Source organism: Martes martes, assembly GCF_963455335.1.
Source record: "Martes martes genome assembly, chromosome: 8".
Classification (NCBI taxonomy): Eukaryota; Metazoa; Chordata; class Mammalia; order Carnivora; family Mustelidae; genus Martes; species Martes martes.
The window spans coordinates 96,952,321-96,979,755 of record NC_137895.1 but is presented as its reverse complement, the minus strand read 5'-3'; the positions used below and the strand labels follow the sequence as shown (position 1 = coordinate 96,979,755).

At 34.2% G+C, this 27,435-nt stretch overlaps 1 protein-coding gene across 4 annotated transcripts in view; it reads right to left on the bottom strand.

Moving 5' to 3' along the window:
• The window catches only part of USP15 (ubiquitin specific peptidase 15), a 116,149-nt gene that overhangs the window by 71,556 nt on the left and 17,158 nt on the right, over positions 1-27,435 (bottom strand). For 2 of the 4 annotated variants that reach the window (XM_080811221.1, XM_080811222.1), the window contains exons 2-4: positions 26,818-26,945; positions 14,465-14,595; positions 4,505-4,631 (exon numbers count right to left, since the gene is read on the bottom strand). In XM_080811221.1, coding sequence (XP_080667347.1) covers positions 4,505-4,631; positions 14,465-14,595; positions 26,818-26,945 — 386 coding nt within the window. Of the gene's footprint in view, positions 1-4,504; positions 4,632-5,311; positions 5,408-14,464; positions 14,596-26,817; positions 26,946-27,435 lie in introns of those variants that run through there. The other 2 variants (XM_080811223.1, XM_080811224.1) reach the window with 2 other exon arrangements.

Here is a 27,435-nt window from a genome sequence, read left to right as displayed (position 1 = left end):
TTATGCAGGAAGGAGGCTAGAGGAAGAAGCTGAGGAAGGGTGGTCATTTTAGTCTAATAAAAATGAGTACTTTTTCCTGATTGCATAAATAATTCCTGCTCACTGCAAAAATTCAGGAAATACAAATAAAATGTCTATAGAGAGAACCACTGTTACCATTTTGATATTTCTTTCAGAAAAAATATCTTGCCTATTCAGATACACAAATATTTACATACATAATACAATACATACAGACACATACAGGAATTTCCTCTTCATTGAGTTTTATAAGCTACTTCATACTGGGGAAAAATATTACAAGCAGAAGAAAGGAGTGCAAAAGGCTCTGTGGTGGGAATGTATCTGGCATGTTTTAGAACAGCATGATGCACCAATGTGGCTGAAGTGAAATGAGCAAGGTGGAAACGAGACTTTAGTCTAGAATCTTGTAAGTTATTAAAGTATTCTATTTCATATGAATAAGAGGAGAAGCATCTGAGTTTTGAACAGAGAAGTGGCATGATCTAACTGACACTGTAAAAGTTCACTTCTGCTGCTGGTGGAAAAACTGCAAAATGTCAAGTGAAGGAGTCTAGACTATGCAGCAATCAAAACTAAGGGAGAAGCATCGTTAAGTGGTCAGACTGAGAACAAATTTTGAAGAACTGCTAAGAAGATATGCTGCTAGATAACATGCAGGGTGAGAAACAAAAGAGAATCTGAATGATACCAAGGTTTTTAGCCTGAGCAATTGAAAGAATACAAGTGGTGAATACTCAGATGGGGAAGGACAGTCTTCAGTTGCATACATGTTACATCTTGAGATTCCTATCAGATGGAAGTGAAGCTATGGATTGACTGAACTGGAATTAAGGGAGAGTTCTGGGCAGGAGATACAAATACAAAAGATACCAGTATACAGAAAGTAAAAAGCTAGGGCATGGAAGGAAATCACCAAACAAAAGAGGACATTAAAGGACTAAGCATGGCAACACCCTGATGTTCTGAGATCAGGAATATGAAGAGGATGTTTTTAGATTTTCTGAGAAGATGCAGGCAGTGAAAACTTGTGCTGTGGAAGCCACATAAAAAGAAGTTATTTCTAGATGGAAAAGTGAGTAAGTATAATTTTTGCTGGCAGGTTAAGAAAATGGAAGACTAAAATCACCATTAGATTTATCAATGTGGAAGTAATTAGAGACCATCACAGACGCAGTGCCAAGGGAGTGGTAGGTTTGAATGTCTGATGTAGCAGGGTCAAGTGAGAATGGAAGCAGAGTAAATGGTAGCCAGAAAGTAGGATGATCAAACTGAGATCTGCCAGGTGCAGTTATAGATAATGACAGGCTAGGGTATAGCTGGGAAACTGATACCTGAAGTTGGACACAGATTAAGATCACTTGAGTTGAGAATGTCAAAGTATTGAGAGTGTGTGTAGATTTTTCCATATATGAGTCTGACTGTATCAGACAGTTAATGAAAAGCTTATAGAGGTAGAAAAACATTAATTCATACAATAAAATAAAATTATAACCAAAATTTCTAGTAAGAATATTTAATAATAAGGTTAAACAATTTTATTAATAAATTTTATATAAACACAAAGCATTTTCTAGTAATTTTATAATAAAAACTATTTTTTCAGTATATCCTTAAAGAAAAAATTTTTAAAAACCCAAATTTCATATTTCTTATTGGAACATGTTCTATACTCAAATATGTCAATTTAATTCACTTCTCTGCATGTCCTACCTTAAGGAAAAAAAAAAACCCCAAATATGTCAATTTAAGGAGAAAAATACTCAAAGCCAAGATATTTTGGCTCTGAATGACATAAATTATTCAGATCCTGCCTATGGCAACTATATCATAAGTCAGAGTAGGTAGCATTAGCTGAAAATGAGACGTTTTATTAATTTGGCAAAAACAGAAAACAGGTGCTTCTATTTCTTAATTCTATTTTTATAACATATCTATGTTTTATGTACATTAAGTATTTGGATCATTTTTAATCACGATGAGATCACAAGGGAAAAATATAACATCCCATACTTACTTTCTTATTATCCCAATTTTTTATTATTTCAACACTCATTTTCTTCAGAAAAATAAAATCAGCCCAATTAACTTTTGTACAGATTGTATAAGGCAGCAACCAATAGATGAGACTGTGTGGAGTTTAAATACGGACTCTCACGTAGAACCAGGGTGAACCTAAGTAAATTATTTAACCTTCCTAAGCCTCAACTTCATCCCCTAACCAATGAAGATACAGTATTGTTGAGGTTTAAATAAGAAACTTCCTAAGAAGTGCCAAAAACATAGAAGTATTCCACAATGGCTAAATACTATGATAACTGTAATCATGAAGTCTCTAAAATTCCCAGTTTAATTTTAGTTTTTGCAAAACCTTTTGCTTAGAAAGCAAACTTGCTCTAATATAGTCAGACTTTTAAAAACTAAGACCTACAGTAAGAAATTGTGACCCAAAATACAGGTATGTGTTGCTGTTTTCTATTTTGATATTTTTCATTCCATTCTTTTTTACTCCCAAAATATGTAATGGCCACCAAAAGTCTTGACAAACATTGCTCTAATTCAGTAAGAAATTTTAGCTGTACAAAAATTCAGTTAATTCACAATTTTAAGGCATATATTCAATGTATGTAGCTTTTTAAAATATTAGTAAATTTAACTATGCTGATTAAAATCTATGTGAATTATAAACTTTTTGAAGCAGAGATTCTTTATAAATTACCTATCTCCTTGACAAATTCTTACTTAGTACTTAATATGAGAACGCCATAGGGCTTGTACTGAATTCAGAAATTAAACCAGCTGATCTTCATATAATGAGTTAAAAATATTATTCAGTGAACTAATGTTCTAAAATAAGATTTGATTGTCTCATATTTATACATAATTTTTCTATAGAAATTAGCTAAGGAGAAAAGGAAATAACTTTTAAAATAACTAGAAAACATTATCTGTATGAAGTGCTTTAAGAAGTAGCTTCTCATTTATATTCTAAATAGCTGAACATTTCAGACATTAGTTTTTCTATTTAATTTTAACAGATTACCCTTGTTGGATAGATGATTCTTATTGTGCATACTTTAATATCATGATCAGTGCAGTTTTATACATATTGAAAACTTTCAGTTTTTAGTATGAAGAAATGTTTTATTTTCCTGAATATGTTCCACAAACCTAGTTCAAAAAGTTCAAAAATTAAGTAATTATATGTATTAGTATAATAAAATGACATTTAGACATGGGATTCTTAGTATTTTAAGCTTTCATTTTAGAAGGGTGAATATACTAAACTGCACTGCAAACTTATAAATGTTCTAGGTAAATAGCGAGGGAAAACAGAAATTCATACATAATATTCCATTTGGCAAAAACATGAGGATCAACCAAGCACTGGGTATTGAAGAATGATAATGTTATTTCATGAAAAATACAGGTTTATAAGTACCTTCTGCTGTGAAATGGGTAAGTGGTAAAAGTCAAATATATTTGTGAAAGTCAAAAGTAAATATTCTTATTTACTTTTAACCAAAATATACTTAACAATTAGTTTAAACAAAGAAAGCTATGCATAAATTTGCTAATCTTTTTCTTGCTGAGAAGTTCTGCATTAACTGCTATGTCTCCACTGTCTGTTTACATTTTCCAACAACATTAATGTTATTACCACTAATCTTATTTTGCAATACCTTTATTTGAAAATAAGTAACTTTCATAATTTGAGCTATGATTTATCAAAAAATACTGTAATTGTTATTAAATCCATGATCATTTATTTAAAAAAATCTCATTCAACATATTCTTGGTCTTAAATTAAAATGTGGCTTTTAAATACAACAAATACAACAAAAAATCCACATTTTAATATGCACTTATATGTGCAGATACATAAATATATAGGTATATGTAGATATAAAAATATACAGTGGGAGTTAGGTACAGTTGTATTTGTACCTACTCATTGTTAAAAAAGAAAAAAATCAATTTGTCATAAAAATGCTACGCCTACTGCCTTATCTAAGGAGCTACTTAATCTGCATTTCGAGTCCAGAGAATAAGTAGGAAAAAAGAAAATAAAAAGTTTGTCATTTTCCATGCTAAGAAGGGGAAACATTATTATTATTATTATTGATATCTATATTACCTGAAAAATGTTTGTTTAATCAAGTTTTTATTTTTACTTACAGTTCTACTTTATACTCAGGTTACAAACATATGTATTTTTTCAAATGCTCAATTAAAACAATAATTATTTGATTTTTTTTAAAAAATGGCACAAATAATAAACTCACTTAATAATGTATAGTAGATCTAGACATGATAAATAACTCAACTCTAGGCTAAGATATATTGCATCAAGGTTGGAAATCTGTAACATTTTAAGTATAAACCATTAAAAAGGTTATCATCCTAGTGGAATATAAGAAATAGAATAACAACTAAATTTCTGATAGCAGTGGTTCAACAAAGAGACAGGATCTTGTATTACCTATTGTGTCAGCTTTGCTAAATCTTCGAGTTACAACATTGTTCATGTTTCCATTTTCACAGAGCTTCAATTCTGTGAGATATACTTCTACTTTGCAGTGCTTTACAAACATACCCTGTTCAACCACCTAAAAACCAAAACAAATCAGTGTTAGCTATAGCTCAATATTTTTCACTGTCTCTAATAGCAATATATTTCTCTAAAGAGGTTTTAGAAACTGCAGATCTCCAAAAAAATAACTATTAAAAACCGTCAATATGAAGTAAGAGATACTAGATAGTTGAAATAGCCAGAAACATATTTGGAATATTTAAGAGAACATGAATAATCATATTAAACATTAACAGATAGTTTGGAAAGGCATTCTACCCATCTATGAAGATATTTTGGTATACTATAAATAATGAATACATTTATTATTTATAATGAGAAAGTTTACTCCCAATGTAAAAATAGCTCTGATTAATGATCCAGATCTACTGCTAGCTTTTACTACTTGATCTCAAGCATAAAACCTTTAAATATGATAAATTTTATAAAATCTCAGTTAGCAACAGCTAACTCTATATGTTAAGTCACTCTGTATGTTAAAATAATCTTTAAAAAGAACTCCAAATTACTGCGGCCAAAATATTCAGCAATGGTCTGTAAGTGATATGTTAGTTTTCCAACGTAAGATGACTTTCTTTGACCTTTAAATACACTCTTAGTAATTCTATGCAACGAATGGGAAAAAAAGAAAAAAAAGCTGCTAAACATGCAAGCAACAAAGCAGGAAAAGAGAAAATATGTATATATTAGGGTCACCTTTTAAGTAAGTATATTTCCTTTTGATCTTCTAAAGGTTAACTGTAGAATTTCAGTCATGAATACTGTTTCTGAAAATAGTAATCAGCTTGATACGTGATACATTAGACAAATATGGCTAAAGGGAGGCTCCAAGTAACTGCTGTAACTCACAAGCTTAGCATCAGTTCAGCAAAGGCCTTACAAATTTGTCTTTCACTTGCAGGGAAATTGTTTTAGCTCAAAAACTTCAAATGTGGTTTAGCCAGTATTTAATGTCTAATCCAACACTAATTTTTATAATACTTCGTTATTTATAATCTCTTAATTACACTTATTATATTCACATTTCTAAAACAGGCAACAGCATGTACCTCTCTAGATCTTAATTACTTTTACAAACTAATATATAAATTATCTCTTAACTAATGAAATTTGTTTTAAATCTCATGCTTATTTATTCTTGAGGTTAAGAATGTAGTAAAAGATACCATATCATTCAATTTTACAGGATTATGTGTAGCTATATTTAAGTAGAAAAACCAGAAGTCAAATATTCCTATCAATCAGAAATTTTTGCTCTGGGACTCAATATCTGAGTAAGAATCCTAAAATATATTTAATACTAATCATTGGTAAGTTGCTAAAACTGAGGTGCCCACAGGCCTCATTTTTAGGAGGAAAAAGAGAATGATCAACAGAGCAGGTAATGGCATAATAAAACAGGATAAAATAACAATTTTTTACATTGAGATATATTATTATTTACATTGAGATATATTTTTCTACATAAGCATAGCTTTTAAAAATTGAGGATTAATTTTCATAACACCAACAGATATTTTCCTGGAAAGATAGTGATTTAGCTGTTAGTCATTATAAACAATGAAAACAAAACACCAAGATTATTTCAAAATCCACTTTATTGGGTTTCAGGATTTTTCTCACCATTTTTCTTCTTCTCTCCAACAATATCCTATATTGTTAAAACCCTCATCATCAGTACTCAAAATACTACTATGTTCATAAGACATTTTACTACTTCCAAAAGCAGTGTATTAAAAAGCTGTTTTTTTAAAGAAGATACGAGTTTGTCCTCCCTATTTTTATTTGAAAGAACCATACTATATGAGTAATTAAAGCTTAAATACAGTAGCTCCATAGTAGAGAAAAATAACCAGCATATTTATGTATTAGTGTTGTTATGTTCATATGTAGATTTATTTATGTAATATCTTCTTTACATTTATTTATAAAGTCTACTATCTTATTAAAAATGCACTAAAAATAGTAATTTAAAATAATGGCTATGAAGACTATGTAATAGGAAGAAACAAGATTATAAAATTATAACAAGGTACAAAGTTATACTTACCTAATTATTATGACCATTAAAATACACATTTGAAATAAGACTGGAACATGAATATTCAGAAATAATAGTTATGTTTCAGAATTAGAGGTGACTGCCAAACTGTTTTTTTCTAAGTGAATTATGTTATATTATTATAAACAAAGAGCAAGCACAAGATGAAATTTGGCTTCCTGTCCAAAATGTAAAGCTTATGGCTAAAAAAAGATAGTCCCATAAACTAACAGCCACAATGAAGGTAAAACCTCTTTACTAAATTAGTGAGGGAAATACAAGTTTACACTGAATTAAAATAATATAATTTGTTCATTTTGCTGTGAATATTAGATAGCATTTTATAGAAAGTCATGAAATATATTGATAAATTTCATGTACTCTTTAAATTGTCATATGAGGGGCGCCTGGGTGGCTCACTCATTAAGCATCTGCCTTAGGCTCAGGTCGTGATCCCAGGGCCCTGGGATTGAGCCCTACATCGGGCTCCCTGCTTGGCAGGAAGCCTGCTTCTCCCTCTCCCCTTGCTTGTGTTCCCTCTCTAGCTGTGTCTCTGTCAAGTAAGTAAATAAAATCTTTAAAAATAAAATAAAATAAATTGGCGTATGAAAGTTTCATAGAAACTTTACTTAATTCCAAGTGCTTACTTTTCCCCCTTTGGAAACAAAGGTATTTCTAAAGAAATCTGGTACTCTAGAACGGTTTGATGACATGGCCTAATGGGACACATTTACTATTTTTTAGGAGTTAGCAACAGTCGTTTTTGTAGCGCTTACTGAGTACTGTGCTTACTAGTGGTAAAAAATAGACAAGTAGAGAAGTATAAATAAATTCTACATGTAGTATTTTATCCACAAATATTTCAGGATATATTTCTTCAAAAACAAGGACTCAGAAACCACAACACCACATCACACCTAACAAAATTAAAACTAATCCCTTAATATCAAATATCCAGTCAATATTCAAATTGTCCCCATCTCATTTTTATCGAATCAGGATCCAAATAAAGCCCATGAAGTGCAACTTACTGATAAATCTCCAAAATATAATTTAACTGAAAAGTTCACCATCTTTTTATTCTTGCAATTTTTAGTAAGACTACTTCATAGATGGTGAGATATATTCTAAATAAGATACAAATAATATTATTTGTGATGTAGATAGGCATTAACTAACCAGGGCCAAGATCAGGGATGGGCCAACTACGACCCACAGGCTACATTTGACTTGTATTATTTTTGTAAATAACATTTTACTAGAACAGAGTCAAGCCCATTCATTTATATATCATTTATGGCTGCACCCAAAACAGCAGAGATGAACAGTTTCCACAGAGACTATCCTGGCTCATAAATATTCACTATCTGGCCCTTTACAGAAAGAATTTGATGACCCCTGTCCCCCAGCCCCAGGCATTATTTTATTTTGGATCAGTCTTGCCAGGACTCACATTTATTTTACTTGTCTAACTTCACCGTTTTTTGAATCAACTTTGTTCATTTAATATAGATTTTTTTCTATTTTATTAATGTCTATTTTTATTATTTCTTGATTAGCTTAATTTCCTTTTCTTCTCTCAACTTCTTGAGACAATAGATTTTGACTTTCTTTTCTAATCTATGCATTTAAGCTATCACACCCCTTATAAGAGTGGTTTTAGTCATTCTTTCACATTGTACTGTTGTTATCACTCAGTTAAAAATGTTTAATTTTACTTTGTATTTCTTCTTTGACCTAAGGATTACTTTGGAAGTATATTATTCCACTTCTAGATAGCTAGGAGACAATCTAGTTACCTTTTTGTTAATGACTTCTAAATTCCACAGGGGACAGAAAATACACTGAATAATTTCTATCATTAGAAATACAGTGGAATTTGCTTGAGGGCCCAGCAAATGGTGAATTTTGGTAAAAATTCCACTTAGGAGGAATTTGTATTCTGCATTTACTAAGTGCAATGCATGTCAGTTAGGTCATGCTGCTTAATCACGTTGTTCAAATCTGCTTCCAAGCTCAATCATGTGGCAGTCCTCAGATCCTCTCCAGCTGCTGGCAGAGAATTCAGCTCCTCATCATGTAAGTGCCTCTATAGGCTGCCTGCATGACAATATGGCTTCACTCAAAGCAACTGATCTGAGAGACAAAGAGAGAGCATGCACGCAAGAGAGTGCAAAAGAGCACTCCCCACCAACATCTTTTAGAGACTAATCCCAGAAGTAACATATTATCACTCCACCATATTTTCCTGGTAACACAGACTAACTCTGGTACAATGTAGGAGATTACACAAGAATTTGAACACCAGGAGGTGGTGATCATTTGAGGATGGCTACTACAGTTCACTCTCTGGCTCCCAACAAGTCACAGTCCCTCCCCGCAACATGTAAAATACATTCACTCCCTGCAAAGCCCCCACTAGTATCATCCCATTATAATATCAACTCCAAGTTCAGAAACTTGTCATTTATATCTGATCCAGGCACGGATAAGGCTCCTTGGGTATAGTTTCTTAAGCATTTGAGTACAGTTCCTCTTTATCTATAATTCTGTGAACTACAAGATAAGATAAGCCCCAAATACACCCAAAATAAAATGATGGGACATGCAGAAGATAATTTTTTAGATATTCCTGTTCAAAGGGGTATGGGGGAAAGAGGAACAAAGGAGGCAATGGTCCACAGACATTCTGAAATCCACCTGGGCAAATACTTAAAGTTCCTTGATTAGGGCTTATTCTGCCCTTATCTAAAAACAACTCTTCACAACACTTGATTCTGGTTCTGGGTCATACGATTTTCATGAAAGTTAGCACATGTTTGCAGTTAGTAAATTTTTAGTCTGACTCCTGCTTTCTGTAGAAGTCTAGGAGACACTTTGATTTTACACTGTCTCTGTAGTCCAAGACGGTAGTGGTTCTTAAAAACATCGTTAAGTTTCCAGTGGATCTCACTGGAGTCTCATTCTATTATACAAAAAGGCACATCCTCAAATGTCCTCTAGGTATGTCCTATCTTGGGTTTATGCTGAGAAGACTGAAGGGCAATGCTCTTATGCTTCTTAGAAGCCCTATTGTTCTTAGAAGCCACGTATTGAAAGGAAGTGTAAAGTATACCTGAAATCCTTTAAAGGGCCTTTTGTCTGAACAGTATTGTGAGGCACTATCTTTGATTTTTCTGAGGTCTTAAAGAATTTTACAGTCACAGCCCTGTGGCTTTAACTTTTGGTTAAAGTTGAGAGTGCCTTGAGTTTCATCTTTGCTTTGGAACATATCATAGTTTCAGCATTGTCTGTCATCTGGAGACGCCAGAAATCCTCAAAACACTAGTAGGTCTTGGCTCCTTTTTTGCAGCCCTTTCTTTAGCTTCTCTCATCTGATTATGTGCAGCACAAGAAAACCAGGCGGTTCTGGCAGATGATTCAGTTCATCAGGTACATTTTTTATCTTTCAATTTACTACAGTTGACATGTTGCTAAACTTTCTGTTACCTTATAACAAAGATCACTTTCCTCTGGGTTCCAATACGATTTTCTTCACTTTCCTGTAAGTCCTCCTCAAAGTCTAAAATTCTACTAACAATTTATTCAAGGCACCTTCGGCTTTCATTAGTACTCTTACAGGTTCTTACAACTCCTACTCCCTGATTGCTTCTACCACCACAGTTCAAATTTTGTTAAGGCAGCACATTACTTTCAGGTACCAAAATTAGTTATCAGTTTTCTACTGCTGCATAAGAAATCACCCCCAAACCCAGGAACTTAACAGAGTAAACATTATTTCACATAGTTTCTGAGGGTCAAGAATCTGGAGCAGCTTAGCTGGGTTATTCTGGCTTGGGGTCTTTTGAAAGACTGCTGTCAAGCTGTCAATTATCTGAAAGTTGCATGAAACTAGAGGATTCACTTCCAAGCTCACTCACATAGTTGTTAGCAGGCTTCCATTTCTCACTACTGGTCAAAAGTCTTAGTTCCTTACCATGTGAGCCCTGCCACAGGCTGCCTGAATATGCAGCTGAATTCCCCAGACTGAGAATTGAGAGAGAGCAAGAGGGTGTGTGCACCCAAGTGCGAGCCAAGGTGTCTTTTATAGTCTGATTTTTTCTATTTCAATGAGGTACAACTGACATATAATATATTAGTTTCAGGTGTAAAACGTAATGATTCAATATTTATCTATGTTGTGAAATGATCACCACAATAAGTTAACGTCCATCATCCTATGACAAAATTTTTTTCTTGTGATGAGAACTTTTAAGATCTACTCTTACTCTCTTAGTAACTTTTGAAAATGCAATACAGTATTATTAACTATAGTCGCCGTGCTATATATTTACATCCCCATGACTTACCTATTTTATAACGGGAAGTTTATACCTTTTGGCTCCCTCGACCCTAAAAGCTAATCTTGAAAGTGATACACATGCTATAACTTCTGCTATATGTTGCTGGCCACAGGGGACTACCCAAGGATGAGGATATAAGGAGGAGCTCATTGGAGATTACCTAGGAGGCTACCATCTTAACTTATATGCAAATATCACATATTTTAAATTTATGCATATACTCATCCCAATTAAGAAATAACTACCATTTTAAATAGCCTGACTTAACATTTATTTGCAATATTTACTGTTGTCAATCTACATTTTCTCTTGTGTCTCCAAGTTGCCATACAGAATAATTTCCTTCCATTCTAAAGATTGTTTTGTTTTTCCTTTAGTGCAGGTCTGCTAGTAATAAACTCTGTCAATTTGTTTATCTGAAAATAGCTTTTTCACCACCTGAAGGATCCTCTCCTTGGTTACAGTATTCTGAGTGGGCAGTTATTTTTCTTTCATCATGTTGAAGATGGTTATTTTTCAGCTTTCATTTCTCTTGAGAAATCATTTGTTTATTATTACTTTGAAGGTAACAGACTTTTTTTTGTGGCTATTATTAGGAATTTTTTTTTTTTTGCCTTTGCTTGGTTTTGTTTGTATTTTTTTGTTGTTGTTAGCATGGGTTTCACAGCATTTCTTGATACTATATAGCATGTCACCTTTCATCAGTTTTAGAAAATTCTCAGCTATTAACTCCACTGTTCCTTCTACTCTATTCTGACTTCCCTCTTCTTCTAGGAGCCCACTTATATGTATGTTAAAATTATGCATTGTGCTCCAAGTGTATTTGCTTATTTCTGTACATTCCATCCTTCAGTCTCTTTAAGTTTTAGTCTGTATACTTTCTACTGATGTTATTTAGTTTACAAATTTTCTCTTTGGTTCTATTTAGTGTTTTAATCAAACACTGAGTATCTACTTCTTAATTTTTTCAAATTATTTTTAGAATTACAGAATTGTATTTGGATCTTAATAGTTTTGGAATTATATTTGTTCTTAACAGTTTTGTCCTTCAACTGTCTTATTTTTTTTAAACATAATAAAGCACAGTATTTTGAAGTTTCTGTCTAACTCCACTATCTGGAGTCCTTATGGATCTGTTTCTACTGTCTATTGTTTCTCTTAGATTTTGGTTCCACTGTATTTCTTGTTCACGTATGTTTATTTTTGCCTTTTTTGTTGTTGTTTTAACTGAGTGTCTGACATTATAAGTGAAACGTTTTAGAGATGATTCAAGGCCCAGAGAGATGGTTAACTACTTTGTTTCTGCATCAAATCTACTAATCCTAAATTCCTCAATTCAGAGATTAGTTAAAATTCCAAGTTGGGCTTCAGACCCGAAAAAAAACAGTAATTCTTTAAGTAAATTTCATTGTCATAAGAGTCACATGGGGGCAAAGTAGAGGTGGAAATTCCCAGACTTACTAATTTAATTTTGGAGGAAGACAGATTTTAAAAACAACTCCAGATAATTTTATGTACACTAAAGCTTAAATATTATCTTACAGGTTGAATAATTCCAAACTATCTTATTACAAATATATGGATGGCCTCTTAACAGAGAAACTTTTTTTCTCTCTGTGTGAAGTTTTCATGTTTTATATTTATTTATCTACTTATTTCAATTTGCTATTAGACACAGATTTTAAGAAATTCCAACACGCCTCTTTCAAAAAGTAATGCCAATGAAGTTGTTGGTTGGTCTGTTTAACATTCCAAATACTAGTACTGTATAATATGCTACCTTTATTAAGAAAAAAAAAAAGTACATCATTAAGGTTAAAGTAATACAGGTTAGCATATTTGAAGATATTCCAGGCATAGATTTTCTTTTATCCCAGGAATAAAGTTCTTCTTCTAAACAGTTTTAGAGCAAAACATTCAATTCTCTAGCAACCACAGATAAAACAATAGGTTATTTTATATGTATAAGGCTAGCATTTCTAAAAGACAGAAATCCTAATTTTGAAATGGCTATAAGAGAAGGCTGAGTGAAGTTAAGGGTCAAAACTAAAATGAAGTAGGGTGACTGCGTGGCTCAGTTGGTAAAGCATCTGCCTTCAGCTCAGGTCATGATCCCAGGGTTCTGGGATCGAGTCCCACATTAGGCTCCCTACTCGGCAGGGAGTCTTCTTCTCCCTCTCCCTCTGCCCTTCCCTCCTGCTCATGTTCTCTCTCTCAAATAAATAAATAAAATAAAATAAAAACTGAACTAAATCAACAGTACACTCACATTCTATTTAGAAAACAGAACTGAATTCTATCCCTAAACCATCAATACATACATACAAATCATTAATATAACTAGTCTGTAGCATCAGTCCCAAATAAATCCATGTATGGTTTGGTCTACTAGAGGTTTATACCCTTGTGTTACATAATTTGACTTTTTAATTGTTTCTGTGTGGAAAAATCAACACAGATAAATAATTATAGGCTCAGAGATCCTGGAACCCAAACCCTTCCTTCTTTCCCTTTCCCTGCCTGATACAATTAACAAATACTTATGTAAGACTGACAGATCTACTTTAAACACTTAGTGTTCTGCTATGATGACAACATCCTCACTTTCATAAATGACTTTTTAGTCCCAAAAAGTAAAGATAATGGATCATTTTTAATGTTTCTAGACTATAATTGTAAAACTTGCAGTACAGTGCTTAAGAAAAAAGGTTGCCTGAGTTTCTAAATTGATGTGACTTTCTCTACCTCTGCCCTCATTTCCTCATCTATATGAAGATAATAATACCTACCCTACAGAGATTCCTGTGAGGACTAAATTAATAATAATGTATAATGTGCTTCTAACAGTGGTAGCAAATATTAAATCCTCTACAGGTATTAGCTATTGTTATTATACAATATAAAAGTAACATTTTGATGGTCTTTTTCTCTTAGATATTTGATGAGGATTCATGTCATTAAACTGTAACAATAAAATGTGACTGTTCAATAAAAATATTTTTTTTAAAGTTTTTTTTTTTAAAAGATTTTATTTATTTATTTATTTATTTATTTTTTTTTTTTTTAAAGATTTATTTATTTGTCAGAGAGAGTGAGCACAGGCAGAGAGGCAGGCAGAGGCAGAGGGAGAAGCAGGCTCCCCGCTGAGCAAGGAGCCCGATGTGGGACTCGATCCCAGGACCCTGGGATCATGACCCGAGCCGAAGGCAGCCGCTTAACCAACTGAGCCACCCAGGCGTCCCTAGATTTTATTTATTTATTTGACACAGAGAGAGAGATCACAAGTAGGCAGAGAAGCAGGCAGAGAGGAGGAAGCAGGCTCCCTGCTGAGCAGAGAGCCCGACACGGGGCTCGATCCCAGGACCCTGGGACCATGACCCGAGCCGAAGGCAGAGGCTTTAACCCACTGAGCCACCCAGGCGCCCCCAATAAAAATATTTTTATTCACTTATTCTAAATATGTACCTTTCGTGCTATTGGTTCCTGACCTTCCATCAAAGTGTACCAGCTGACAAGTTTATTCCAGCCCTCAGTTGGCAATAGTATGTAATCTAATTCATCAATAAGATGTTCCTTAAGTGACTGGGCATCACCATCTGCAAAAGAAAAAAGTAAACCCAATAAATAAAAAGAAACAATAGTTCATGAAATACTTTAGTGTAAATATCATAAATTACTTAAACTCACAGAGACTAAGTATTTAAATGAGGCCTGAAGAAAGCTCTGAAGAAGTTCACATATAAATCCACATATTCCAAAATAAACTGTTGCTTTAAAAAGATTCAATGTGTACCAGTAGTCAATGAACAGTATTTAAAGACATAATTTTTTATTAAGCTCTTAAAATAACAAGGGATCTGAAAGAAGAGTGTTTCCCGAATATTTAAAGTAGGAGATCCCTCACATGGTAACAATGGTCATTCTAGTACTAGCTGATGAAAGAAATTCAGGCGCAAACTGATAACTTTTTACAATGACTCCAAAGCACATGGGCTGGGAACCATGATGGAAATCACAAAAGGGCATCTTGTGAAACAAATTATTCCAGAAGGCCCATGATCTAGATTTCTCCCAAAATCTAAAGTGGAGGAAGTTGTTCAGATGTGGTTCTAATTCTATGATCATTTTCAAAATTCTGGTTAAACTAAAAATTTAGTGCAGGGCAGGCCAGAGATCTAGAAGCAATACCATGAGTTATACCTAAATGACAGTCCTAATCTGAGATTCCGTTATTATCTTTACCTGAAAATTCCAAAGTATGGAAACAGATATAGTTAATTGAGTTATATACAACATAAAGAAGATTTTCTCAATTTGAGCCAGCAGATTATACATTATTATCAATTATTTAACAGGAGAAGCAAAATTGTTCTCAGTAGCATCTCAACAATGAGAGTCCACTATTTTTTTTTCTAAGGTTTTATTCATTTATTTACAGACAGAGATCACAAGTAGGCAGAGAGGCAGGCGCGGGGGGTGGGGTGGGGGGGAAGCAGGCTCCGCGCTTAGCAGAGAACCCGGTAAGGGGCTCGATCCCAGGACCCTGAGATCACAACCTGAGCCGAAGGCAGAGGCTTTAACCGACGGGAGCCACCCAGGCACCCCGAGAGCCCACTATTCTTAATTAGATGTAACAATATAAATCAAGAAGCACGGAAAATTCTGAAAGGATTGAGAGAAAGTTATTTATTCCATCTAGGATCAATCAACGGGTCAGAGAATTACACTAAACCTTTTTTTTTTTTTTTTAAAGATTTTATTTACTCATTTGAGAGAGAAAGAGAGAGAGACAGACAGAGAAAGCACAAGCAGGGAAGAGGAAGAGGGGGAAGCAGACTCCCTGATGAGCTGGGAGCCCAACACAGGGCTCAATCCCAGGACCTGGAGATTATGACCTGAGCTGAAAGCAGATGTTTAACTATCTGGGCTACCTAGGTACCCCGAATTACACTAAGCTTTGAGAAAACTTTCACATAGAGCAGAAGTGATAAAACTCTGAATTGTATAATACAAACTTCAATAGCTGATACATTCTAAGGATTAATTTTTAAGTTCAGTTTTTTTAGAAGTCCAATGCGCTATCCATTGCGCTACGGAGCCACCCTAGTTCAGTTTTTTTAAATCTTAGTTGTAATTTTAAAATCTTGTTGGGGAAACTGATAATTTGGAACATATTTTTTGAGCCTGCTGAAGGTGAAAGAAACTTAGATATTCTAAACCCCATATGCATCATATTCTATGAGACATATTACAGTAAACAACCATGTTATCTCAGTCAGTTCTCAAAATAATCCTTAAGCTAGGTATCTCCATTTTAGATTGGAAAATACTTTTAGAGAAACTGAGTAACTTGTCCAGGATCATACATGCAGAAAGTTGCAGGTACTCTGAAAAGTGTTACTAGAAAACACTGCTATCTCAGGTGACTTTTCAAAACAACATTATGAGGTAAATATCTCCAAATTAATTAGTAAGCAGATTCAGGTATTGATTAACCTGCCGAAGGTTACACATAGAGAAGATCATAGAAACTGTATTCAAATACAAATTGGTTTACTCTAACATCCACTTTCTTCCTACTATTAACAGATTACCTTGAAGAAAACTTAGGAAAAGAAAGAAGAGTCTAAAATTAAGACTTTTATGTTGTCTCCCACAGTTTAAGAGTTTGGGTAAAAGACTCTATTATATATCAAAATCCAACAGTAATTTTATATCTAATGGCAAGATGAAACAATCAGTTTATTTTTAAGGGATGAGAATACCCCTAAGCTAAACACAAAAGAGCTCCTATTTGTTACTTCTGCACTTAATGATATATAATTGATATAGAATAAACTGCACATATTTAAAGTGACAGAACAATGCAAGTGTGAAACCATCACCACAACCAAAATGATATATCCATCCCCATTCAAAGGTTTCCTAGTAGTCCTTTGTAAACTCTCCTTCCTGTCTATCCAGATCTCCTGTCCTATCCCCAGAAAATCACTTACCTATATTGTGCAACCATAGACTAATATGCATTTTGTAGAATTATATATGAAAATTATGTCTGGATGAATGGATAAAGAAGATGGGATACACACACACACAGAAATCAGGCAGCCATCAAAAAACCGAAATCTTGTTATTTGCAATGACATGGATGGAACTAGAGGGTATTATGCTAAGCAAAAAAGTTAGTCAGAGAGAGACAATTATATGATCTCACTGATATGTGGAGTTTAAGAAACAACGGCTCATAGGGGAAGAGAGAAGAAATAAAACAAGATGAAACCAGAAAGGGAGACAAACCATAAAAGACTCAATCATAGGAAACAAACAGAGGGTTTCTAGAAGGGAGGTGGGTGGAGGGATGAGGTAACTGGGTGATGGACATTAAGGAGAGCATGTGATGTAATGAGCACTGGTATCATATAAGACCGATGAATCACAGGCCTGTACTTCTGAAACCAATAATACATTATGTTAATTATTTGAATTTAAATAATGTTAAAAATTTTTAAAAATAAAATCCAATTTGTCTAAAAAAATTATGTCTGTTTTCTGTTATTACAGGCATTTTCTTGGATCTTATATAAAAATTAGATGTACTGTTTTTGTTTGGCTTCCTTTACACTGCATATTCATCTTGAAAGTCATTGTTTTTATGTATCAATACTTCATTCCTTTCAACTGCTGTGTAGGATTCCATTATATGAATATACTATAATTTGCTTATCCATTGAGCTATATTGATGGGCATTTGGGGTTGCTTCCAATTTTCTCTATTACAAATAACACGGCTATGAACATTTATGTATAAGTATTCATGTATGGATATACACTCTCATTTCTTTTGGGTAAATATGCAGGAGTGGAATAACTGGTTCCTACAGTAAACTCATGTTTAGCTTTTTGAGAAATTTCCTGATTATTTCATTTCCAAAAACAGCGTATGAAAGCGCCACTTGTTTCACATCCTTGTCAACACTTGATGGCGGTCATTCTTTTAAATTTTAATCATTTTAATACACAATAGTAGTACTTTATTATGGTTTTAAGCCTCATTTCTTTAATGACTAATGATGCTGAGTATCTTTGCAGTTATGCAGTTTTAAAAACCCCATTTTCTTTGGTGAAGCAACTGTTCAAATCTTTTGTCTACATTTTCCACTATATTTTATGTTATCTTAATATAGTTTTGAGAATTCTTTATTCTGCATACAAGTCTTTTATCAACTAGGCGATCTGCAAATATTTCCCCCACACTGTGGTTTTTTTTTTCTTTTTTTTTGTTTTTGTTTTTTAAAGATTTTATTTATTTATTTGACACAGAGAGAGATACATGGTGAGAGAAGGAACACAGCAGGGGGAGTGAGAGATGGAGAAGCAGGCTTCCCGCCAAGCAGGGAGCCCAACGTGGGGATCGATCACAGGACCCCAGGATCATGACCTGAGCTGAAGGCAGATGCTTAATGACTGAGCCACCCAGGCGCCTCATCTTCTCGTTTTTTTAAAAATAATTTTTTGGGTGGTTCAGTGGGTTGGGCCGCTGCCTTCAGCTCAGGTCATGGTCTCAGGGTCCTGGGATCGAGCCCCACATTGGGCTCTCTGCTCAGCAGGGAGCCTGCTTCCCCCTCTCTCTGCCTGCTGCTCTGCCTACTTGTGATCTCTCTCCCTCTCTCTGTCAAATAAATAAAATCTTTAAAAATAATAATAATAATTTTTTATTGTTATGTTAGTCATCATACAGTATATCATTAGTTTTTGATGTAGTGTTCCATGATTCATTGTTTGCGTATAACACCCAGTGCTCCATGCAATACATATCCTCCTTAATACCCATCACCAGGCTAACTCATCCCCCACCCCCCCCCCCTTCTAAAACCTTCAGTTTGTTTCTTGGAGTCCACAATCTCTCATGGTTCTTCTCCCCCTTTGATTTCCCTCCACTTCATTTTTCCCTTCCTTTTCCTAAGGTCCTCCATGCTATTCCTTATGTTTCACATGTAAGTGAAACCATATGATAATTAACTTTCTCTGTTTGACTTATTTCACTTAGCAAACCCCCTCCAATTCCATCCATGTTGATGCAAATGTTGGGTTTTCATACTTTTTGATGGCTGAGTAATATTCCTCTGCATATACAGATCCCATCTTCTTTATCTATTCATCTGTTGAAGGGCATCTCAGCTCCTTCCACAGTTTGGCTACTGTAGACATTTCTGCTATGAACACGGATGCATGTGGCCCTTCTTTTCACTACATCTGTATCTTTGGGGTAAAATACCCAGTAGTGCAATTGCTGGGTCATGGGGTAGCTCTATTTTAAACTCTCTCTCTTCACAGATGACATGATACTTTACTTGGAAAACCCAAAAGACTCCACCCCAAATTACTAGAACTCATACAGCAACTGAGTAATGTGGCAGGATACAAAATCAATGCACAGAAATCAGCTGCCTTCCTATACACTAAAAAAGTAACTGTACAGAAATCAGAGATCGATTTCAATTACAATAGCACCAAAAACCTTAGGATACCTTGGAATAAACCTAACCAAAGAGGTAAAGGATCTATACCCTAGAAACTACAGAACACTTACGAAGGAAATTGAAGACACAAAAGGTGGAAAAAAATTCCATGCTCATGGATCAGAAGAATAAACATTGTTAAAATGTCTATGCTGTCCAGAGCAATCTATAACTTCAACACCATCCCAATCAAAATACTAATGGCATTTTTCAAAATACCCTAAACAAATAATCCTAAAATTTGTATGGAACCAGAAAAGACCCTGAATTGACATGGAAATTTTGAAAAAGAAAAACAAAGCCAGGGGGGCATCACATTGCCTGATTTCAAGCTATATTACAAAGTTGTGATCATCAAGACAGCATGGTACTGGCACAAAAACAGATAGATCAATGGAAAAGAATAGAGAGCCCAGATATGGACCCTCAACTCTATGGTCAACTAATCTTCGACAAAGCAGGAAAAAAATACCCAATGGAAAAAAGACAGTCTCTTCAATAAATGGTGCTGGGAAAATTGGGACAGCTATATATATATAGAAGAATGAAACTCAACCATTCTCTTACACCATACACAAAGATAAACTCCAAGTGGATGAGAGACCTTAATTCACGTGGAACAGGAATCCATCAAAATCCTAGAGGAGAACATAGGCAGTAACCTTTTCGACAATGGCCACAGCAACTTCTTTCACCACATGTCTCCAAAGCCAAGAGAAACAAAAGTGAAAATGAACTTTGGGACTTCATCAAGATACAAAGCTTCTGCACAGCAAAGGAAAGAGTCAACAAAACTAAGAGGCAGCCCATGGAATGGGGGAAGATATTTGCAAATGACACTACAGAAAAAAGGCTGGTATCCAAGATCTGTAAAGAACTTCTCAAACTCAACACCCAAAAAACAAATAAGCAAGTCAAAAACTGGGCAGAAGACATGAATAGGTACTTCTCCAAAAAGAGGTACAAACGGCTAACAGACACAGGAAAAAAATGTTCAATATCAGTAGCCATCAGGGAAATTCAAATCAAAACCACAGAGATACCACCTCCCATAAGGCAGAATGGCAAGAATTGACAAGACAAGAAACAACAAATGTTGGAGAGGTTGTAGGGAAAGGGGAACCCTTTTACACTGTTGGTGGGATGCACGTTGGTAAAGCCACTTTGGAAAACAGTGAGGAGGTTCTTCAAAAAATGTCTTTTAATTCTTTTAACAGTATCATTTATTACCGATCAATTAGTGGCAAAAAGTTCATTCTTTTATCAATTGTGCTTTCTGTATCACATTTAAGAAATCTTCTTAACACAATGTCACAAAGATTTTTCACCCATTTTTTCCCTATAAGTTCTATAGTTTATATGATCTGTTTTGAGTTTACTTCGTGTATGATGCCAAATATGAATCAAAATTCAGTCTGGGTGTTTTGTTTTGTTTTGGTTTTGGGGTTTGTTTTTTTTTTTTTTTGGCAAACAGATACTTAATGCTCAAGCAGCATTTGTTTAAAAGACTATCCTCTCCCTACTGAAATCCTCTTATATCTTTGTCTAAAATCAATTGAACACATATATGTGGATCAACTTTTGGATTCTCTAATCTGTTCAATTGATCCTTACCTCACACTACATACAAATATTAACTTAAAAATGATCAAAGTCATAAATGTAACAGCTAAAGCAATAAAACTCTTAGAAGAAAACATAGGTATAAATCTTGTATGACCTTGGATTAGGTGATGCCTTCTGACATAACTACAAGTAACCAAAGAAAAAATATAAACTGGACTTAGGATTAAAAACTTCTGTGCTTCAAAGATACCATCAAAAAAGTAAAAGACAATCTACAGAATGGGAGATAATTTTTGGAAATCATATATTAGATAAGGGGTTAGTATCCAGAACCTATAAATAACATTTGAAACATAAGAATACAAAGACAAGTAGTCCAATTAAAAAGAACAGGATCAGAATAGACATTTCTCCAAAAAAAAAAAAAAAATATATATATATATACATAAGTGGCACAGATAAAATACTTAACATCATTAATCACTAGGGAGACACAAATCAAACTGACAATGATATATCATTTCACATGCAATAGGATGGCTATAATAAAAGGACAGATAATGTGTTGGCAAGGATAGGAAGAAATTGGGAACCTTCATATATTGCTGGTGAAAACGTAAAAATAGTGCAACTATTTTGGAAAACAGTCTAACAATTCCTTAAGTAGTTTAATATAGAGTTACTATCTAACCTAGTAATTGTACATCTAAGTATGTACTCATGAGAAATGAAAAGATGTAACTACACAATAATTTGTATGTGAAAATGTTCACAGCATCATTAGCCAGAAAGTGAAAACTCAAATGTCCATCAGCTGATGAATGGATAAACTAAATGTGGTATATCCATACAATGGAAAATTATTCATCCATAAAAAGGAATGAAGTACTGATTCATGCTACATGGATGACACTGGAAAACTCTATATTAGGTGAAAGAACTCAAACGTTAAAGGCTATATACTCTATGATCTCATTTAGATGAAATGTCCAAAGTAAGTAAAACCAGAGACAGAAAGTAGATTAGTGGTTGCTGAGGGTTAGAGGTTTTAAGAGGGTATAAGGGGTGACTGCTAATGGGTACAAAGTTTCTTTCTGGTGTGATGAAAATATTGTGGAATTAGATGGTGGTGATGGCTGTATAACTGTGAATATACTAAAAACCACTTAATTGTACAATTTAAAAGGATAAATTTTGTGATAGGTAAATTCAATTGCAGGTTTTTTTTCTATCTCAATTTTTCAGACACCTACTAGAAATATAATTTGGAACTGTGTTGAATCTATAGTTTGGGGGGGGAATTTAACAATATAGAGTCTTTGGACGTTCCTACAGGATCTCTTATTATTTAGGTTTTAATTTCTTTTTTTTTTTTTTTAAAGATTTTATTTATTTATTTGACAGACAGATCACAAGTAGGCAGAGAGAGAAGGGAGGAAGCAGGCTCCCTGCTGAGCAGAGAACCCGATGTGGGGCTCGATCCCAGGACGCTGGGATCATGACCTGAGCCGAAGGCAGCGGCTTTAACCCACTGAGCCACCCAGGCGCCCTAGGTTTTAATTTCTATCAGCAATGTCTTCTAGCTTTCAATTTATAGAGCTTGTACATATTTTGTCAGATTTATCCATATTTTGTGTTTTTTTGATGTTACTACAAAATGTTTTTTTTTAAATTTCTATTCATGTTAGTTCACTGTTAGCATATAAAAATACAGTTAGGTTTTTAAATAATGATCTTATATCCCATAAACCAATCTCATTTATTAGTCCTTAGGAACTTTTTAAAAAAGATTTTATTTATTTATTTATTTGAAAGAGAATGTGAAAGAGAGCGAGAGCACAAACAGGGGGTTGGAGCAGAAAGAGTGGCAGAATCAGCCCTGTTCAACAGGGTGCCTGACACAGGCTCATGATCTGATCATGACCTGAGCCAAAGCAGATACTTAGCCGACTAAGCCACCCAGATACCCCTCGCAGCTTTTTTTTTTCTTTTGTATATTCAATCTAATTTTCTATGTGATCATAGCTGTCTATGAATAAAGCAGATTTATTATTTCTTCCTATACAGTCTGTATGCTTTTTATCTCTTCTTTTGCCTTACTGCATTGGGCAGGACACCTCCAGTAATGCCAGCTGAAGAGCTGAGTGGACATCCTTGTCTTTTCCATGCCACCTGTAGGTTTTTCACAGATGCCCATTATGAGGACAAGGACGTTTCTTTCTATTTTACTCTTCTATCTTACATGATATGTTATCTTTTAAATACATATTTCTATATGACATACATATCCTTTTCATTTTTGGACTTGACTTACTAAACTTCTGCTCAGACAAGATACTGGCCTAGTGTGTTTTCTTGAAATGCCTCTAAGATTTTGGTAACAAGGTAATGATGGTTTCAAAGAATGAGTGGGGAAATACTATCTCCCAATTTTCTCTAAGAGTTTTGTAAAATAGGTATTATTTCTCCCTTAACTATTTGGTGGAATTCACCAGTGGCACTATTTGGATCTGATGTTTTCTTTGGGAAAAATCTGAAACAATTTCTGCACTTGATACAGGGCTATTCAGGTAATCTATTCTTTTGGAATGAGCTTTGGTAGTTTTCACCTAGTTTGTTGAGTTTAATGGCATAAGGTTCATAATATTCCTTTATTGTCCTTTTAATATTTGTGGATTCTGTACTGATACTACATCTCTTATGTTCCTGGTAATTGGTAATTGTGTCTTTCCTTTTTCTTGTGATCAAACTAGATATGTATCAATTTTATTATTTTCACAAAGAATCAGCTTATTTTTTCTTTTTTATAATTGACACATCATATTATATTTGCTTTGAGAAGATGAGCTTTTGGGTTCATTGATTTTCTCTATTTTTCTCTTCTCTAATTTCTGTTCTGAACTTACTTTTCTTCTTTCCTTTCTTCTGTTTACTTTAGGTTTTATTTGTTCCTTCTTATTTCTTAAAAACCAACACCACTGATTCGAGACTCTCATTTTATTTATATACTCAGATATTATATAATTATATATTAATAGAGCCACTCAAGCTTTCTTTTGATTAGTTTTGGCACATGTATTACTTTTCTGTTTGCTGCATAAAAAACTAATCTAGTGGCTGAAAACAATACTGGTTTTTTTTTAAAGATTTATTTATTTATTTTGAGAGAGACAGAGAGTGGTGAGAGGGCAAAGGGAGAGGGAAAGAATGTCTTAAGCAGACTCTGCTGAGTGCAGGTACCTAACACAGGGCTTGATCTCACAACCCTGAGATCACAACCTGAGGTGAAACCTAGAGTCAGATGCTTAGCCAACTACTAAGTTGAAAACAATACTTATTTACAATCTCACAATTTTGTGGGTTACAAGTTCCAGTGGGCTCAACTGGATCCTCTATTTAGGGCTCATAAGGCAGAAATCGAGATGTTAGATGGGGTGATCTCCTATCTAAAAACTCTGGGGGAAGAACCTGCTTCTAAGTCCATTCAGATTGTTGGCAGAATTCAGTTTTTCATGGTGCCAGGTCTGAGGTGGTCTGTCTCCTTGCTGGCTTGGGCAATGTCACTCTCTTTTCCTAGAGGATGCCTGCCTTCCTTGTCACATGGCCTCTTCCATTTTCATAGCAAAAATGATGCACTAAGCACTTCTCATGCTTTAAATCTCTCACTTCTCCTACCAGCTAGAAAACAGTCTGCTTTTAAAGGACATTTGTTATTAGATTAAAACCACTGGGATAGGGCACCTGGGTGGCTCAGTCTACCTTTGGCTCAGGTCATGATCCCGGAGTCCTGGGATGGAGCCCTGCATCAGGCTTCCTGCTCAGTGGGAAGCCTGCTTCTCCTCCTTCCACTCCCCCCTGCTTGCGTTCCCTCTCTCACTATATCTCTCTCTGTCAAATAAATAAATAAAATCTTTAAAAAAAAACAAAAACAAAAAAACCACTGGGATACTCTCCCTCTGCCATACAACATAAATAATGATGGGAATGATATCTTATCCTATTCACAGGCTCTTCCCATATTCAAAGGGAGAGATGATTATGTAAGAAAGAAGTCAGTAGGAGTCAGTCTTAGAATTCTGCTTACCATAACATAGCACACCTTTTTCAATTTCTTTTAATCCATTTGTATCTTTATATTAAAAGGGGCACTTTCTTATATACAGTGCATAGTTATGTCTTTTTTTTTTTTTAAGATTTTATTCATTTATTTGCCAGAGAGAAAGAGAGAGAGAGCGTGAACAAGCAGGAGGAGGAGCAGGCAGAGGGGGAAGCAGGCTCCCCCCGCTGAGCAGGGAGCACAATGCAGAACTCGAATCCAGCACCCTGGGATCATGACCTGAGTTGAAGGCAGACACTTAACCAACTGAGCCACTCAGGTGTCCTAGAGTTATGTCTAATTTTTTTTATCCAATCTCTATCTGTAATTGGGGATATTTACATTTAATGTGATTATTCATAAAGAATAATTTTAATCTACCTTCTTGCTGTTTTATATTTATTTCATTTGTTCATTTTTCCTATTTAAAATTTTTTTTTAAACACTGACATTTATCTTCATTATGCATCTCTTTCTGCTTCTTTGCATGCCAGGTAATATCTGATTGGATCCAAGACATTATAAATTTTAACTTGTTGATTGGATGCTGGATATTTTTGGATCCAAGTATTTCTGCATTTTGTTCTAAGATATAAGGTTTGACACTTTCAGATTAGAAGGACAAAAGGATTAATTTGCTCAATTACAGTGGCAAAATAGTTCTCGGTCGTATACTCCATGAATTATAAGATTTTCCACTCTAACTGCTATGAACATATTATTCTTGGTTCTAAATGAGCCCCGATGACTTGTTCCCTCTACTTCTTTTGGATGGTTCTTTCCCTGGCCTTGGGCAGCCCCCTCACATACATGACCTTGATCAACACTCAACTGAAAACCTAAGAGAGACCCTCTGTATATCTCTAGGTGTCTCTGTGTCTCCTCTGTCTCTTTTTGCTAATCATTCCTATCTAGTACTCTGCCCTGAAAACGCTGGTGGTATGGGTCTCCCTGGACTCCAAACTCTTTCCTCAACTATGGGAGCTTGTCTACATGGGTTTCCTCTTCTGTGCCTTGTCTTGAACATTCTATCAACGCAGTAAGCTATCACTCAAGGATCACTATCCTTTGTTGCCTGGTATTCAGTGTTTTGAGAACTGTTATTTTATATATGCTGACAAGGTCTTAGTTTGCTCATGTGGAAGAGTAAAGCTAGTCCCTCTCACTCCATCTTGGCCAGAAATGGAAATTCTGGTACTTATGTCTTATTCTCTTCAAGTGTAATGAAAGGTATAGAAGACTGGTTAGTAGTGAGGGGTATAGAAGACTGATGTAAAAATCCAAGAATGTAAACATGTATCAATGTTCCCCAACTTAAAAAAAAAAGTCATGTGTCCATTAGGAAAAATAAGAATATAGCATTTCCCCCAAATAATAATATAGTGCTTTCTAACTTACATTCTTCACTTAAAGGGTTAAAAATAATAAATGTTTTTTATATAATAAATGAAAAAAATTGTCATGATACAGAGTAATAACTAATTATGATAGAATAATCTGAGTTCATTAGGTCAAATCTATAATACGAAGAGATTTTTCCAATTTATTTACATTAACGTTTTCCATATTACATATATTGACTATAACATATTCAAATGAACACATTTACAACCTGACTGAAGAAAGAAAATAGTGACCTTTGAGAAGTCCAGAATTATCAATGGGTCCAGGATATACATTTTGATCTCCCATCTGGTATTTGTCCCAACTGTCAAAGCCAACATATTTTTTCCACTGTTTGAACCAGCGACTATCGACTAGGTACCTAAAAAGAGAAAAGAAATCAATAAAGGAAAATACCTGTAACTAGAGGAATAGCATAGAAGCTATCTATTTTTTATATTTCATTTTATATTAAAGTACATGCCTACTTCAAAGGATTATTGAGAATAACTGTAATGTGACTTACAATTTGGAAAAAAAAATATTTCACTTATACAAAAGTGTTATTCCTATTGTTCTATAAATATCTACTTTTTGAGGACAAGTATTGACATACACATTAAAAAAAAATCCTTAACAGCACCTCTTAGAAAATGCAATAGCTATTCCATAAACTATCTGACAGTTGAACAAAAATTCAAATGGGAATCGTAAAAATGAAACAAAACAAAATTTTAAAGTACAACATATAAAGAAATAGAAAAATGGTTCTTCTGCAAAAAACTTAAAAAGACAGTATGTTTATTTTATATATTTTACTCTATCCTTTTAGGGATAAAGAAAGTGGATTATTAAAGGTTTGCGAGACTGAT